At 45.6% G+C, this 17533-nt stretch overlaps 1 protein-coding gene across 5 annotated transcripts in view; it reads right to left on the bottom strand.

Moving 5' to 3' along the window:
• Positions 1 to 17533, bottom strand: part of FLNB (filamin B) — a 140248-nt gene that overhangs the window by 33723 nt on the left and 88992 nt on the right. For 4 of the 5 annotated variants that reach the window (XM_055414172.2, XM_055414173.2, XM_055414174.2 and 1 more), the window contains exons 19-28: positions 17283 to 17400; positions 14403 to 14665; positions 12213 to 12810; positions 11009 to 11182; positions 9735 to 9897; positions 8629 to 8789; positions 5108 to 5275; positions 3135 to 3258; positions 1998 to 2154; positions 780 to 969 (exon numbers count right to left, since the gene is read on the bottom strand). In XM_055414172.2, coding sequence (XP_055270147.2) covers positions 780 to 969; positions 1998 to 2154; positions 3135 to 3258; positions 5108 to 5275; positions 8629 to 8789; positions 9735 to 9897; positions 11009 to 11182; positions 12213 to 12810; positions 14403 to 14665; positions 17283 to 17400 — 2116 coding nt within the window. Of the gene's footprint in view, positions 1 to 779; positions 970 to 1997; positions 2155 to 3134; positions 3259 to 3990; positions 4084 to 5107; positions 5276 to 8628; positions 8790 to 9734; positions 9898 to 11008; positions 11183 to 12212; positions 12811 to 14402; positions 14666 to 17282; positions 17401 to 17533 lie in introns of all 5 variants that reach the window. The other variant, XM_088831533.1, reaches the window with a different exon arrangement.

Raw genomic sequence — 17533 nt, 5'->3', positions numbered from 1 at the left:
GGCAGACTGGCCAGCGTTACAGAATTTCTCAGTTTTGTGGTGGGTGCTGAGCCAATATGAACAATTTATAACCTTGCCAAAGGTTTGGCTTTTACAACCTAAAAGCCAAAAGCATTTCTCCATTCAGAATAAGATGAGAGAAACAGGAAACATTCAGGGTGGACCTCTGCTAAAGTTTTATTTAAAGAGAAGCAAATCTATTTCCTTTCAGAGATGGGGATTCATGGTTTGAAATCTGCTTGAAGCAGCATCAAAGTTGCCCATGATATTCAAATGGTTGTGTCTTAGAAATGGAAGGAACTATGATGCTCAAATATTCCTAGAAAATTCCCAAGACACGCAAACATAAGTCCTGAGTATTGAGGAAAAACCTCAGTCCTCTAATGGGTTTCTCTAGTGCTGGCCTGAACTGCTCTTGAGTAAATCTCTAAAACTAAACTATCTACTCATGAATGGCATACACTTGATGTTTCTTATGGGAGCTGCCATGAGTTGAAATCTCAACAAATCATTCACTTTGAAAGTAATTATAATAGTTTCCATGTGCCAGGCACTATGCTAATCACTCCTCATGTCTGACCTCATCTGATCTCTCTGTAATAGCCCTATGCAAGTCTCTGATCCTTGGAAGAACTTCGTGAACTTAAATGTTTTTCCAGAAAGGCCTTCCATCTAAGTCTGACTGAGGCTGAGAATAGCTGAGCATCTTGCCCTGATCACACAGTGAGGAGATGGCACGCGCTGGCTTTGTGATGCCAAAGTCCTTGAGTTGCACTCACCCGTGGCCAGGCACTTGCTGGCATCACCCGTCTGTGTGGCCCGGATGCGGTAGGGAGACAATGGGATGTCATCCCCGCCGTAGGTGACCCCAATCATATACCGTCCAGTCTTGTCCGGGATGTAAGTGACGGCATACGTGCCATCTTTATTATCGTGGACAATGGCTCTTTTGGGTTTCCCTTCTTGGTCCTGTGGATCACAGAGAAATGCTATTTAGAATGTTGTCATCTAAACATTCAAGAAAAACCTTGACACATTTTGCTCATTAGTTAATGTGGGTAAAGAATTTCCAGTTTAATACATTTTGGGAGTGGTGGGAAGCAGAGGGTCACAGATCTCTTTAACACTGTGATGGACGTGGCTAATTTTAGTGATTTTTCTGTCAAAGGAACAAATAGTTCTATCTCCAAATCCACTGAAATGTAGGGAGACAAGGAGGCAGAACTACTGCAAGCACACCATCACCTTCACTCCTCCTGCTCTCTTTACTAACAGGACCCTAATTCTTAGCTAGGTGTGCTGTTCCCAGAATATGAGATGCCACTTCCTAGTATCCTTGGCCACTAGGTACAGCTATGACTCGTGATAAACTTCCAGCACACGAGAAGAGGGTGGAAGTTTTAAGAGAGACTTCTAACTGGGCTGCTTAAGAGAGCTGATTGAGTTGGAAGGTCCCTTCTGCCTCTCTTCCTCCTCCTTCCTTGCCAAGTGGGTTGGATGGCCAGCACACCAGCAGCTTCAAGGTTCATAAGAAGAACTCAGGGACAGAAGCTACATGCTAAAACAGAGGAGCAGAGAGGTGGAGCCTACTTCCTTCCTAAGTCACACAGCACCCAGGGAATTTACCTGGCCTCCAAACCTCTCTAACAAGAGAGATCTATGAACGTGTTTAGCCACTTTTACTCAGGGGTTTACTGTGATATACTAACTAATCCAAAGAGTAATTTTAAACATTCAAAAATTTAAAATGTAGGAGCAGTTATAATAGGGAGCAAAATAAAAGAGATTCACCAAAAAGTGGTACCTGGAGTTAAACCCTTAGATTTCTCAGGCGAGCATGTTTGTTCCCCTGAACAATTACTGACTCTCCAGTGGGGAAACCTGACAAACATTTTCGTGAGATCAGGAATTGGTTGTTAAAACCTGATTCTTATCCCTGACTGGGAAATTAGATCTTACTAATGCAGTTTGGCTCCAGAAAAATCACTCAAAATTACCGTTATCTGAACAGCAAGCAGGCCTTCCCCAGCATCTCTGGCATCGATCGCAAACTCCACAGGCAGGCTGGCAGGCACACCGTAGGTACTGAGGCCAGGGCCGCTGGCGGTCACTTTGCTGGCATCGTATGTGGGAAGGACCTTGACCTTAAAGGGACTTGACAGACATATGTACATCCCAAGTCAGTACAGATACACTTCAGTCCAGCTACATCTGACCTCTCTCACACAAAGAGACTGGGATCTAATGGGATTTCTACAGCATTTAGGACTCAAGAGCCCTAAATCCAGAGAAATTTACAACCATGTAACCATCATATAGCAAATCAGCTTTCCCTTACTGAATCCCATGGGATACCAACTAATATCCACAACAGTTTGGGAAACATGGGATTAAACACATGTAACCCACTTTTGTTTTGCTAACACAATGGTCACCAAAATGGAAAGAAAAAATATTAAAACTGATGCTTTCAATATTATCCCATCCTCTTATATTCTATCTTTTAGTGTTTTAGATGATTCAAAACCTATTAATCAAGTATTAATAATACTACGAATGTAATGTATGATTTACACATTTCCATGGAGCTAGAGCTTTATGTAAAATATGTATATTAGGAGTATAGGTGAAACTTCAAATTTTAAGTATGCTAAAAAAAATTCTTTGTCGACTGTTCTGAGAGATAAAGAGCTCATATAACATTCTTTGTATTAATATGAACAACACCTCTTGAGAATGCTATTGTCAACCAAATTCTCAATTAGTAAAAAAGTAAAAAAAATCTTTGCCCTGATTAGAAAACAAGCTGCACAGTCACCAGAAAGAAGACTTTGATGAACTACTTCACTTCATAATTTCAGCTCATCTTTACGTTAAAGGTGGCTGAAAGGAACAAATGTAATGGGGCACCAAGAAAGGAGGAGACACAAACGCCATGGCTAGTGTATTTTAACACTTGTGTAGGGCATGCAGGCTTGCAACGATGCTGAATGGATGGATGGATGGACAGAAGGATAGCTAGATGGATACACGGGTAGATGAATAGATTGGATAGGCCACCAGAGCAGAGCTAATCATGAGAGAGGAGGTTTTGAGATTGACTTGGACCCCTTCTCTAAGGGTCAGGAGCTTACCTACGAGGGATCTCTTCATCAGCATATTTAACAGAGACCATGTAAGGTCCCTCCTGGGAGGGGGTGTAGGTCACTGTATGTGTGCCATCACCATTGTCCACCACGTTCACTGGCTCCACCAGGCCTAAAAACAGATGAGAGGGCTGTTGGAACTGCCTGGTCTGCCCTTCACTCCACCCTGGGCTGAGTTCAAAAAATATTACATTCATCCCTGAGAGCTATGGGTTTCCACTGATGAGTAACACACAGGCAAGCAGGCCATAATCAGAGGTCTAAGAAATCACAGGAGACAGGATGGCCAATTCATGGTTGCACAAATGCAACCATGACCCTAAGAGACACCTTTAGCTTCTTGTTGGCTCCAGTACACTCAGTCGGACCGAGAGTATAATTAAGGAGACTGCCTGCACTTGTTGCTGGAGGGCACATGCTGCAGACATGCTATCCTTTCAAGCTGGTTAGGCATGCTTGGGATGTGGCAATTTCAGTCTACAGCCAAAAGAAGGCCAAAGAATCCAGAACTCCGAACCGCAAAAGGTAACCAATGGGCCGGCCAGTCAAGACTTGTATCCACCTTTGAGCAAAAACCACTATGGCGCCAGCATGTTGGGTGTAGCATGCAGGGCAAGTGAGAGAACATTAAGTCACAGTCAAGGCATGCATGAGGTTGGTGGATTCTAGATCCCAGCTCTAATCAAGAGTCTCAAGAAAGGGTCAACTGAAGGTGGGCGCCTAATCAAAGCATGCCATACTCATGAAGCAGATGAGGCAGGCCCAAGGTAATTTCAGAGGCAAGGCCAGCAAGAGGCATTCAGGTTCCATACATCAGAGCAGCAGCCAGTGGGAAAATGCAAACCTGTCTCCATAAAGTCACCCTTCCGGTCACGTTTAAAGAACCCTGAAATGGCTTTCAAGGGGCTGCGCCTTGACCAGGAAATCCTCTGATCAGCTAAAATTAAAAGGCTGTTATTTCGGTGTCCTCTGTAATAGAGGCAGATGTCTAAATAAAGCTTTCCCCCCTTTCTTTCTTCCTCTTCCTCTCTCTCTCTCTCTCACGCACACACCCACACGCATACACGCATGTGCAGAGGTCTTAAAGCTCAGCAAGTCGGTGGAATCAAATTCCAGTCTTATGACTTCATTTCCCCAAAACCACTTCTGCACTGAGCTTCAAAGGGCATAGCCTCCTGCTGAACCCCATTAAGGAGAAAGTTCCTCTTCAAAGTAGGAAGCCCTTATTCACCACTTCTGTGAAGCCAAGAAAACATCATTGAGGGAAAATCCAGATAACTCAAGAGATGAGGCAGAGAACGGCACATTTTTATATGCTGGGAGAGGAAGTGCAATCACCTACCGAAAAAGGTAAATTTCAACACACATCCGTACTTGTCCCAAAAGGGCTTGCTGGCCACACCCAGCCCAAATTGCTTTCCAGGCTGCAAAAGGGCAGGTCAAACTGCCAAGGAAGCGCATTCCCTGAGAGACCCCTCTCTTGGAGCTGGGACAAGGACAAGGTGGTGTGCCATGTGGGCTAAGTATCGGTCCTTTCCAGAAATCTGGAGTGTGATCCTACATGAGCACCAAGGCAACCTGAAGAGAGTTAATGCCTCCACATCTACACCCACCCGCTCACCCACAAGTGCCAAAACATACTTCTGCAGTTTAGATAATTTCTGCAAGCCCAAATACTGCTTGCTTCACATCACTACTCAGAAAAAATACATATATAAAATTTTAAAAAGACATTTAGGGTTACATTATTAAATGAGGGGAAAGATAGGCTGTTAGAAAAGTAACAGGCCTGCCTACTTTTTAAGCATGAACTTCCACTGTTTAGCTAGCACACAGAGCAATAGAGCAATTTAAGAAATTTAAGTTCATGACTAAACTCAGAAGCAAACAGCCTGCTCTGGATCAGGCTGCCCCTGTCCTGGGCAGGAGAGCACTGGCAGGAAGGAAGGGTGTGTACCTACCTCGCGGACCCATGACCCTCACTTCCAGAGGGGCCAGGCCAGCCTTGCTGCTGTCCACCGTGAAGGACTGCAAGACGCGAGCTCGGACACCGGAGCCCAGCCCAGGGCCAACGATCTTGACCTTGCTGGGGTCCACAACATCCTTCACGGGAACCCTGAAGGGGCTGCCTAGAAAAGAGGCCATGGGATTCTAAGTACAACCGCCTTAGTGACTGGAGAGCTCGTGTGCACCCAGAACCGCCCTGTCGCCCCACTTAGGCTCTCCCTGTATCAGCTCCTTCTGCTGTGCTTTGTGCATCCATGTGCACCTACTATGTGCAGGCATGCTGCCAGGTGCTAGGCCCAGAGTACTGAACAGCATGAAGATTTAGGTAAACAAGTCACTATACATCATATGTAACACAGACTGGGGATGTGTACAAGGTATTAGACTCTGAAGATAATGAATCTGGACTTGTGCCACAACTAAGGTCTTCAGTTCAGTTGCTCTGGCGCAGCCAAATAAATAAAAATACTTTTTTTATTTAAAAAAAAAAAAAAGACTATTGAAACTTGCAGAAGGCAGGGAGGTTGAGATTTGAGCAAAACACTAAATACAGAAACAAGAGCTGGGCCAGAACCCTTTAGGGATTCCTCTACCAAGGAAGACCAAGAAAGACCTCCCCAGAGGTCAGCCAGAGACAGGAGCCACAGTGTCCCCAGCACCACACCTCAGGCTGTCAAGTCCATTACCAAGGAGCGACATTCACCTCTTACACAAGATCTCATGCTCCCCAAGACGCCTGGCAAAGTTAATGATGTTAACTGCCATGTAAGTTGAGGTCTGCTCTGCTTTGCACCACACAACATTTGTACTTTATAGAATCAAGAGTGGTAAACAACAAAGACCACACAAAGAACCAAGGCTCTGGCTTTTTTGTTTGTTTGTTAATAATAGCCAGGCTTCAATGGCATCTGGTTTTTCGGCTATGTGAAGTAAATGGCTGACCCTGGCAAAGACAAGCACCATGCTCCATGCTGGAAACAAAAAGGAGTTTTATTTTAAATGCAGCTGAGGAATTCAATGCAATGGCAATGAACAAACTTTAAAGCCAATCACCAAGTTAGCCTCCCATGGGAAGTGGTCTGAACTTAGCAGGAGAGTAGTCAAGAGCCAACAAAGTAACTTAAGACCTAGAGTGGTAGATACCAAGCAATCTATGCCACTCTCCTGCTCTGTGACCCAGGCAGACATGACCAATCAATCACAATGGCCTTTCTTCCTGATGCACTCATTCTAGTCAATCCAGTGGTTGAAACAGTCACCACCAACAGACCACAGGTGGCCCACCAGAGGAAACCAATATGCCACTGTGGGTAAGACAGATACCTTGTTTGTGTCACGCCAGGAAAAACCATGCTAATATTTAACCAACCAGAATTCCTATGAAAGTAAATTAGAACCGGGGTATTGAATGTTTCATGGCAGAGACTCTGCATTCTCTTCACTGTGAAGCCTGACACTAAGACAACCAACCAATGCTTTACTGAATGATTCTGTCTGGGAAAATTCTGGGGTCTAGAAGTTGGGAGGCAACAGAGCCTGAAAAATGTAAATTAAAAAAAAAAAAAGAGGCACCATCTACATCCGATGAGAAAATTCCAATCAGGACTCTTGCTGTTGTTATGCTCCAACTCGGCCATTTAAATGTAGCTCATGAATCAGCCACAGGGGCCCAACCTCTCACCCGATTCTGCAAGGGGAATTCCAAAGCTGAAGGCATCCAGCTGACCTTCTCAATAATGTCAAAATAGTTTTGTTGCCATCAAAACCAGGAGATGCTCATCCCCACTGCTATCTCCCAGTAGGAGTCACCAAGTCATCCCCCTGGTGACAGCCATCCACCCATTCTCAAAGCTCTACTCTCCCATCCCAAGAACTGCACAATTGCAAAGCTCCAAAAGGTCCCCTTGGCTCTGTATTGTCACGAGTCCAGCTCTCTTTGTAAACACTAGACAAGAAGCTCACAAACGGCAGGAGCTTTGTCTTCTCCATGGCTGAATTCTCCTTGGCAAGTGATTATAGAAATTAAAAACTCTATATTGAAAGAGCTGTAAGGACAAATTTGAGGAGAAATGTCATTTTTAAATGAATTAAGCCTTCAACGATGGCATCACTGATTCCATGGACACGAGTTTGAGCAAGCTCTGGGGTTGGTGATGGATAGGGAAGCTTGGTATGCTTCAGTCCCTAGGGTTTTGCAAAGAGTCAGACACAACTGAGCGACTGAACTGAACTGAAGGCTTCAACAGACATCTGAGTAGAATGAATGAGTTGAATGTCAATACTTCCCAATCAGTATGCAAAAGGAGGAGTGTGTGCATGTTTGCATACAATAACTGGCAAGCAGTCAGTGGACATTCCACCTTCCTGGAAGTCATTCTAGAAATCCAAATGTAGGGCCCTCACCCTGCCCGCTTCCTTGCAGTCTCGTCCTGGCTTATGGCCTTCAGAACAAATGACCCACCCAAGGTTTCTCCTGCTCCCACCACACCTGAGACAAGGTGTGCTGAGTCACTCGGTAGTGTCCCACTCTTTGAGATACTGTGGATGGTAGCCCACCAGGTTCCTCTGTCCGTGGGATTCTCCAGGCAAGAATACTTGCCATGCCCTCTTCCACAGGATCTTCCCAGCCCAGGGATTGAACCTGCATCTCTAATTTCTCCTGGGCTCTTTCCCTCTAGAGCCACCTGAGATGAGCTGACTAAGAGCATCCCTGGAGTCCAGTCTTGTGTCCACACCGTACACACTCATCTGCCTTTCTGGATGGGTGCTGGGTGGCAACCACTTCATTCAATAAACAGAACTAGGATCTATGAAGGTTCCTTGGCTGGAGCATGAAAGTTAGAGAGCTCGCCACTACATAAGTCATTTTTTAAAATGTCTGAATCATTTAGAGCAGTGGTTCTCAACTACAGGTGACGTTGTCCCCTAGCGGGTTTATGACAACATCTGGAGACATTTATGGCTGTCACAATATGAAATACAGAAATACCAGGTTATGAACAGGAAATTATTATTAAATTATTCCTATTTTTCACAGTAAGTGTCCATATTACATCATTAAATAGAAATTTATGTATAAAAATTTGAGTTTGTGTGTCTTTATCAGCTATCAGGACTGTCAACAGAAGAAAGAAAACAAGATGTGTATAAGATGAGTAAGAACTAACCACAATATAAACTGGAAATTTTCAACTTTGTGAAGAATCAGCTTTTCTTTGAGATCTAGGTCCTTCAACATGTGAACAACCATCTTGTTCAGTCAAAACTAAATTTTCAGTCAAAACTCTAAGCCAATGTTTTTTGCCCTATTACTGGTCCTCTTGGGAATTGAAACAGTCTTGGAAATGCAGCCTGAAGGAAAATGCTCCCTTTGAAGCTACTTCAAATATCAGACATTTTTTTCCTATTCGGAGAGATAAGCTAAATCAAACCTGCTTTCATGCAGGTTTGGGTTCCCCTCAGAAGGACAGCTTACCAGGAATGTGGGCACCTCCGTATGTGATATTCACGTCATAATCTCCCGGAGCAAAGGGAACGTACTCTGCACTGCAGCTGCCATCTTTGTTGTCTCTGCAGTTTATCTTTGACTCGGACGGTCCCTCCACAGTTATGCCAAGACCCCCAATTCCTGCCCCTCTGCGAAGTATGAGAAATAAGATGAAGGTGAGAAATAGTGGTTCACGCCAGTATGCTTACTGCCAAAATTCATGTAAATCCCTCTATAAACTATCCCACCTAGCCAACCAGACTCAACTACTGTGATACCTCTCACAGTGTAATATGAATTTCTCAACAGTGTAATACAAATAAAAACAGCTTTCACCCCTCCTTTCCAATGCTTACCCTTCATTTGTTTATCTTATCTAATTGCATTGGCTGGGAATGAAAGGACAGCTGAGGTATATGACTTGTGACCAGTTTTAACAGGAATACTTCTAATATTTCACTTAACTATGACATCAGCTCTACATTTCTGAATTATCAAGTTAATGAGCTTCCATCTAGGCCTGCTTTGCTCAGCAGTTTTATGACTATTATCAACAGCTTTTTGGTACTTTTAAAAGCATACCTGGTCTTCCTCTGTAATATAAGTCTTTACAGAGGAAGATGCCTCACAAATCATGAAATAAAAAGCCTCTCAAAAGCTGGGAAACCGTAAGTAAGAACTTACTTACAAAACAGAAAGAGACTCACAGACTTATAAAATGAACTTATGGTTGCTTGGGGGAAGGGGTAGTTTGGGAAGGTCACGTACACACTGCTATATTTAAAATGGAAAACCAACAAGGACCTATTGTATAGCACACGGAACTCTTTTCAGTGTAATATGGAAGCCTGGATAGGAGGAGGTTTGGGAGAGAATGGGTTCATATATACGCATGGCTGAGTCCCTTCGTTGTTCACCTAAAACTAACACAACATTGTTAATCAGCTACACCCCAACACAAAAGAAAAAGTTCAAAAGAAAAAAAAAAGTTGGGAAACCATGATATACCTATAAAACATTTTGAAAGCACTTAAAATACCTAGGGCTACTCTCCTTTCACAGAGTCAACACACGAATCCCAGGCCTTTGCTTACCTGGTAACCACCGTGAAGACGTTGGGCTTGTTGGTGAAAGCCTCCTTCAATCCAGGTCCTTGAGCTTGAACCCGAGAAGGCTGGCAGCCTTCGGTCACAGCCACTTTAAAGGGACTATTTGGGACAGGCACGTCATCATAGGTTACCTCCACTACGTGGAGTCCTGTTCAACACAACATAGAGAGATTTACTTGCACAAGAGCCACTTGTCTGCCGGAAATAGCGTTCGAGCATTCAAGTCCATGTGCTACCTCAAGCTATTCGGAAAGGACAGGTTAAACAAATAGCAATGCTGGTATGATTTGAGTTTAAAAAATACAGACTGTTTATGCTTTTGTTCACTTGGCAATTACATACCAACCCCATTCCCTAACACACACAAGGCCTGTCCAAGCAAATATCCCTAAGTTTATTTTCAAGACAGTCATCTTAAACATACCACCTTGATATGACAAAATACCCAGTCACTAATCAAAAGACAAAGAAAAGCCATGAAATAGACAAGCATTCACGAAAAGAGACCGAAAATATCTATACCATAATGTCCAGGGATTATATATACAGAGAATGAAGATACATGTTGCTTTTATTTTTTTATCATTTCATGATTTATCAAAATTTTTAATAATTCCTAATATTAAAAAAGAAACTGAACTTCCCTAGAGGTGCAGTGGATATGAATCTGCCTGCTCATGCAGGGGGCTAGGGTTTGATCTCTGGTCTGGGAAGTTTCCACATGCCGAGAAGCAATTAAGCCCGTGTGCCACTACTGAGCCCACCATCTAGAGTCCGCAGGCCACAACTCCTGAGCCCGCCTGCTCCAACTGCTGAAGCCCACATGCCTCGAGCCCATGCTCCTCAACAATGAAGACCCCGCAATGAGAACAGTAGCCCTTGCTCGCCACAATTAGAGAAAGCCTACGCAAAGAAAGTAATAAAGACCCAGGGCAGCAAAAAAATTAATAAACTTTAAAAAGAATCATGTTAAGAAATTGCACAAATGAGCAACATGCCATGACATCACCCCATAACCTGCTCAGATGAGTCTGAGGCTAAAGTCAGCCCAACTGTTGTTACACAACAGAGCCAGAACACCAGGCACCAAGCAGGCAGAAGGCTCTGTTGGGGAGGCAGGTTTCCACATTCCCCAGTCGCTGTGCCCACACTTCTGCTGAGGCAGGCAAAGCAGAGCGGGCAGGACTCAGCGCCAGTCACCAGGAGAGGCGGTCTAGCACAGCTCTAAGCCAGAATCATGTTCCAAGAAGACAACTCACCTTTCTCGAAGGGCGTGTATTCCACCTGGTAGGTCCCATCAGCATTGTCTGTGACGAAACACTCTGTGGAGGCCCCGGAGGGGTTGGCAATGTGGGCCTTGATGTGGTCGCCTCCGACCTGCGTCAGGGGCCGCGAGTCCACCGTGAAATCGGTGGTGGCTTCACGAAACACATCTGTAGAACAATCATACAGGTAAGAATGTCACCAACTGGGACTTCCCTGGTGGTCCAGTGGCAAAGACTCCGAGCTCCCAATGTAGGGGGCCGGGTTCGATCCCTTGTGGCACAACTAAAGATGTCACATTCTGCATGCTGCCACTAAGACCCAGCACAGCCGTACAAATGAATTTTTAAAAATATTTTTTAAAAAGAATGAATATCTTGGACAGAGGCTGCCTCAGCAGTCCAGTGATTAAGAGTCTTAACTTCCTATTGTAAAGCAATTATCCTCCAGTTAAAAAAAAAAGAAGATTTCAAGTTCCCACGGTAGGAGGCTCAGCCTGGATCCTTGGTCAGGGAACTAAGATCCCACATATGTGGTGTGGCCAAAAAGGAAAAAAAAAAAGAATGTAGCTAACACCTCATATTCAGCAGCAAACCCTAGAGGCATGGTTCTCAGCACTTTATTCTAATTTCAGTGACTGTCAAGACAACCGGTTTCTTTGTCTCAGAATCAGGAATATTAATGCCTCCCCACCTTCAATCTCCCTGGCAACAGATGATTCTTTCAGGGTAGGCTCCCCAAGTAACAACATAACCACCCGCCCACTTCTTGAGAGAAACGTGAGATTCAGGACAGGTCAAAGACTGAGGACAGCAAGAGTGGTATCAGCCAGCAGCACATTTTAAACCTTTTCCAGGTAAGTGCCAAAAATGCAATATGTTCTGTATCCACATTAAAAAAAAGAAGAAGAAGAAAAAAAATCAAGATCTCTAGCTTTGCCAGAAAGAAAAAAGGCAGGGGAAATCTGCTGACAGTGCTGGGATTGTGAAGAAACGGGGGCTGGGCATCAGAAACACCACGCGCTCACCCCTCCGCTCCGGGCTCCTCTGCCTCTCCCTGATGCAGAGACCACAGGTGAGTTTTCTTCTGCCTGGCCTGATCTCTGCAGACATTTGAGTTTGCAGCCCTGACATTCTGAGCTTCAGGAGCGTCCCCTGTTACTTTGGTGGCCTCCTTCCTTTTTCAGGAGAAGAAACCTACCTTTTCCTTCTATTCCCGGCCCAAAGACTTTGACCCTGCTGGTGTCCACGGCGGGCTCCACCTTGACCCTGGTGGGGAAGTGTGGCACCAGCTCCCCGCCGTACTTCATGGTCAGCGTGTACATGCCGGCCGTCAGGGGCACATAGGTCACTGCATAGGTGCCATCTTTGTTGTTCTCGATACAAACTTCGGCCTTCGCCCCTGAGTCTGAGACAGCTTCCAGGCCCAGGGCCCCTGGCCCAGCTTCCGAACAGTCCACGCTGAGCAGCCCGGCCTCGCCCACCTTTCCGTGCTCGAGGCCCGGGCCGGACGCCACGACTTTGGAGGGGTCGAAGGGCATTTCAATGTCAGCTTTGAAGGGAGAGCCAGGTATGTGGACTTCTTCAAAGAGGATGTTGACGAAGTACTCCCCAGGCTTTGTCGGGAGGTAGGAGACAGAGCAGGTCCCATCGCCGTTGTCCGAGCATTCGATTTTGGCCTCGCACGGGCCTTCCACGGTTAAGCCCAGACCTCCAGTTCCAGCTCCTTTGGTGTCGATGGTGAACTCGGCAGGCTTGCCCACAAGACCACCTTTGAGGCCAGGACCATGGGCCTTTACCTGTTTGAACACAGAATAAAAGTCAAACTCGGCTTTATGCTGGTATCAGCCACTCAACAAGCCTTGCTTTCAACAGCCCAGCCTGCACTCAGCACTCAACTGCCCTTGGATGAAGTGGTCCTTCTCCCTGGGGACTAATGTGTCACACTCGCTCACCCACAGTGCCAAGTTACTGCCATGTTTCATTCACTGGATGCTGAAATGGCTGACAAAGGGAGACCTGACTGTGAACTTACTTGGCACAGAAGGGCACGGCAGAGGCGTGGTCCCCTGTCCCGCCAGCCTCGCCTCCAAGTGCTGGAGCTGGACACCTAACACCCAGTCCAACAAACGCACTCCAGTTTCCTGGGCTGAGCACTCGCTGAATGGCTTTCATGGATTTCACTGTTGCTTTGGCTGCTACACCTCACTCAACAAATTCAACATAATAAAAAACTAAACTGTAATGGTGGATACCTGTCATTATAAGCTTGTCCAAACCCATAGACTATATAACACCAAGAGCGAACCCTAACATAAACTACAGACTTCAGGTGACAATGATGTTCGCAGAGATTCATCCACTGTAACAGCTGGGGAGGACGGTGACCATGGGGAGGTTATATATGTGGGGCGAGGGGAGTCTCTGGGCCATCCTCTCAATATTACTATGAGCCTAAAATTGGCTGGATGGCATCACCGACTCTGTGGACATGAGTTTGAGTGAACTCCGGGAGTTGGTGATGGACAGGGAGGCCTGGCGTGCTGTGATTCATGGGGTCGCAGAGAGTCAGACACGACTGAGCGACTGAACTGAACTGAACTGAAAATTGTTCTAAAGAATAAAGTCAGAATTTTTAAAAAAAGAAGAACATTTTTTTAAAAAACTGCTTTTAAAAGAGGGAGCAGATGGGGCTTTCATGTGAGACTCAACAAATGAGACACTTCTATAGGAGTCACGCCACGCAGAACACTGGAAATACTTTGGAACCTTTGACTCAGGGCTACAAGGAAGAAATGATAATGAGAAGAAATCTATTTTTCTTTGTATTAGCCAAGTTTCATTCTAATAGCTTGCGTAGGATGAGCTCACTGCATGTGCCAGACGCCAGACTGAGGCCTCCACACCCACCATGTGCCCTCACCCTGAAGGCCCACTTCACGGGGAGTACTGTTTTGATGCTGGTAAATGAAGGACAGGAGTCCCTCACCGAAGGTTCACAGCCAGAGCGAGAGGAGGAGCAGGACTAGGACCCAGCTTCACACAGGACCCTTCACGCTGGATTATAGGAGAGCTACTATCAGTCACTGAGAACTGACCTATGGGCTTGTTTTCTCTCTCTTTTTTAAATGGTTTTAGTGCAGTTAAATCTCATGAGTATTGTCTTTTTTTTTTTTTTGGCCATGCAGCATCTTAGTTCCCTGACCAGGGATTGAACCTGCTCCCCCTACATTGAGGGCAAAAAGTCTTAACCCCTGGGCTACCAGGAAAAACCTAGAATTGACTTTGACTACAAAACAATTTTCTAAAGGTTTTCACCAGGCGGAACCAAAGAAGGACTGTTACATCTGCCAAGAGACAACACGTTCTGGAACAAAAATGAAAAACTGACCTTGGTGGGATCAGGCGGCAGTGAGGCCTCCACCATGTAAGGGCTTCCGGGCACAGGATGTCCGTCATAGGTCAAGTCGATGGCGTACAGCCCTTCCTCCCGTGGGATGAACTTGGCCGTGCTGCTCTCCCGGCCTGCCATGGGTGCCACCAGACACGGCACGACCTTCCTTGAGGGGCTTAGGATCGTCACGTCCAGCTTCCCCTGGCCTCCTGCTCCCCTGGTGTCCACGGCGAACTCCTGGTCCTTCCCAACTTCGACTCCTGCAAAGAGAAACAAGCCAGAAGGATGAGCTGACCCTGCAGGAAAAACACTGCTGAGAGCAGAGACGGTTCCTTGGACACAGAAGGTTTTCTAAGCTTCTGCAACAAATGTTAGTTGACTCAGGATGAGAGGCAAGATTGAATAAGAATAATCAGCATTCTAGCCTCAATAATAACCAGTACAAGAACATGAAGTAACCACTGATGATAATGACAGTCATCATTCACTGAAGGCATTTTATATACCAGGCGTGAGGACAGCACATCATCTCTTCTAATTTTCATCACAACCCTGTAGTGTATGTATCAGTAACCAAAGAATTTAACAGATAGGGAAACTGAGACTTGGGGGGCAGGGGGTGTGAAGTGAGTTGTCTGGGGTACAAAGCTCACAGACCACAAAGCTGGGACACTGATCTAAACTGACTTGACTCCATGATCTGCAGTAAGTTATAACCTGATACTGTTGCCGCTTCTCTGCCTACTCTCATTATTAACTTTGCATCAAAACACTCCCAGAAGTCAATGTTTTATTTACTGGTTCTTGGCAGCAAATTCCATTCTACAGCCAAAGAAGGCAGAAGTCACAGAGCTGGCCAACGCAGAGGCACTGAACCAAGTCCTGAGAAAGTGACTCTCTGTACTGTGCTGATACTTGAAAAGTATTTGCAAAGCAGGGCCACAGAATACCCATGTGTTCCATTTGACAATAACAAGGAAGGGACTTTGAATCAAAACAAAAGCACTGGGAGCCTAGGGCCCCCAGCACAACCCAGGGAAGTCCTGACTGGGGCGATACAGGGCATGCCAAGATGAATGGTGTCAAGCCACAAACAAAGAGGCCTCAGAGATCCATATCCCAAAGACTCTTTCTAATTGGCTTCATTCTCATCCTAGTCTGAGTCAAAATCCTCAGTGTTGGAGAAAGGAGTACCAAGGGGACACGTGAAGGATTAGACAGTGGCTGCTCCCCAGGGACAAAAGCCAGCATCAAGCTCTTGCTTCAGAGCCCCTGGATCTGGGAGCTGGCCTCACTCACAACTTGTACATTTGGGTCACAGCACCCTGAAAGTGCTCACCAAGGGTTCCCCAAAACCTGGAGAAACCCTCATAAGCACAAGAATGCTGTCCTATGGGTGTATATGGAGCCCCACGTGACTCTGAAACTAGCAGAACACATGCCACTGAAATGCAGCCAGGTTGTGGCCACGCCGACAAAAGGATAGAGGTATGAACGTTCTTCAAGATACACTGACGCAAAAAGGGAAGCTGAAGACATGCGGGTATCTCACGGCAATTTTAGTGCAAAGTAAATGTTCCTAAACATTTTCTGTTGGCAGCTAAGTATGTACATATGCATCAGGTGGCCAGAGTATTGGAGCTTCAGCTTCAACATCAGTCCTTCCAATGAACACCCAGGACTGATCTTCTTTAAGATGGACTGGTTGGATCTCCTTGCAGTCCAAGGGACTCTCAAGAGTCTTCTCCAACTCCACGGTTCAAAAGCATCAATTCTTCGGCGCTCAGCTTTCTTTTTAGTCCAACTCTCACATCCATACGTGACCACTGGAAAAACCATAGCCTTGACTAGATGGACCTTTGTTGACAAAGTAATGTCCCTGCTTTTTAATATGCTGTCTAGGTTGGTCATAACTTCCCTTCCAAGGAGTAAGTGTCTTTTAATTCATGGCTGCAATCACCATCTGCAGTGATTTTGGAGCCCAGAAAAACAAAGTCAGCCACTGTTTTCCCATCTATTTGCCATGAAGTGATGGGACCAGATGCCATGATTTTAGTTTTCTGAACGTTGAGCTTTAAACCAACTTTTTCACTCTCTTCTTTCACTTTCATCAAGCGGGTCTTTAGTTCTTCACTTTCTGCCATACGGGTGGTGTCATCTGCCTATCTGAGGTTATTGATATTTCTCCCGGCAGTCCTGACTCCAGCCCATGCTTCCTCCAGCCCAGCGTTCCTCATGATGGACTCTGTGATCTCATGTTAAACTTGGGGAGCTGAGCAGGCAGCAGCATATCAGTGCCTCTATTACGATATTCTCTTTATCACTGATTCATTTCGTTGTTTCATTAAGGGAAATGAGCTTGTACTAATAAGATCCCTAACAAACTAAAGGAACATCTGGATGGGAACAGGGAGATGCATCATAGTTGTGGTCTGAGTGCCTGGGAATTTGTTTTTACGCTCGACTGTTGACCCTAAGGTGGATTCAGTGGTCAAGAACAGTTGGTACAATAGACATTTACCGGAAAGCGGCAGGCCTCCAATTTTCCTTGTCATAAAAACCTTCCCTATGAGGCCAGCAGTTACTGAGGGCTGCCTCTGAGTCAGCTCCTGAATTACTGGCTCATTTAATTCTCACAGTAAGCCTGTGAGTCTTCTTCCCCCACCTCCACTGAACAAAGGAGAAAAGGGAGGCTTAGTGACGTGAAGGGACAGGCAGGGTCACAGAGCTACTCCACAGCACAGCCCTAATTCAATCGCGAGTCTGCCTGACTGCAGAGTCTCATATGGCAGAATTCGCTCCTCTGCGAATTGTCTTTGAAGGGACTCTGACTGCTCTTCAATGACCCGTCTCCCCCTCCACTCTTGACACACTTACTGTTTTCCAGTCCATTAATTTTTATCTTGCTCAGATCCAGCGGAGCAGCCACACCCACGGTGAATGGGCTTTTAGGGATAGGGTCACCACCGTATGTAACCAGAACCTGCATGTTGCCCTGGAGCAAGAGAGAAAACCAAGGACACGTGTGGGTACCAACAGACTCATTTGATGTTTCAACCTGCCTTCCAGGATTTTCATTCTTCCCAGAGATGCAGGGTATATAATCCCACTAGATTTAGAAGGTGTTT

Source organism: Moschus berezovskii, chromosome 24 (assembly GCF_049115385.1).
Source record: "Moschus berezovskii isolate FMDL1 chromosome 24, NW_MosBer_1.0, whole genome shotgun sequence".
In the NCBI taxonomy this organism is placed as follows: Eukaryota; Metazoa; Chordata; class Mammalia; order Artiodactyla; family Moschidae; genus Moschus; species Moschus berezovskii.
This window is presented reverse-complemented; position numbering and strand designations above follow the sequence as displayed.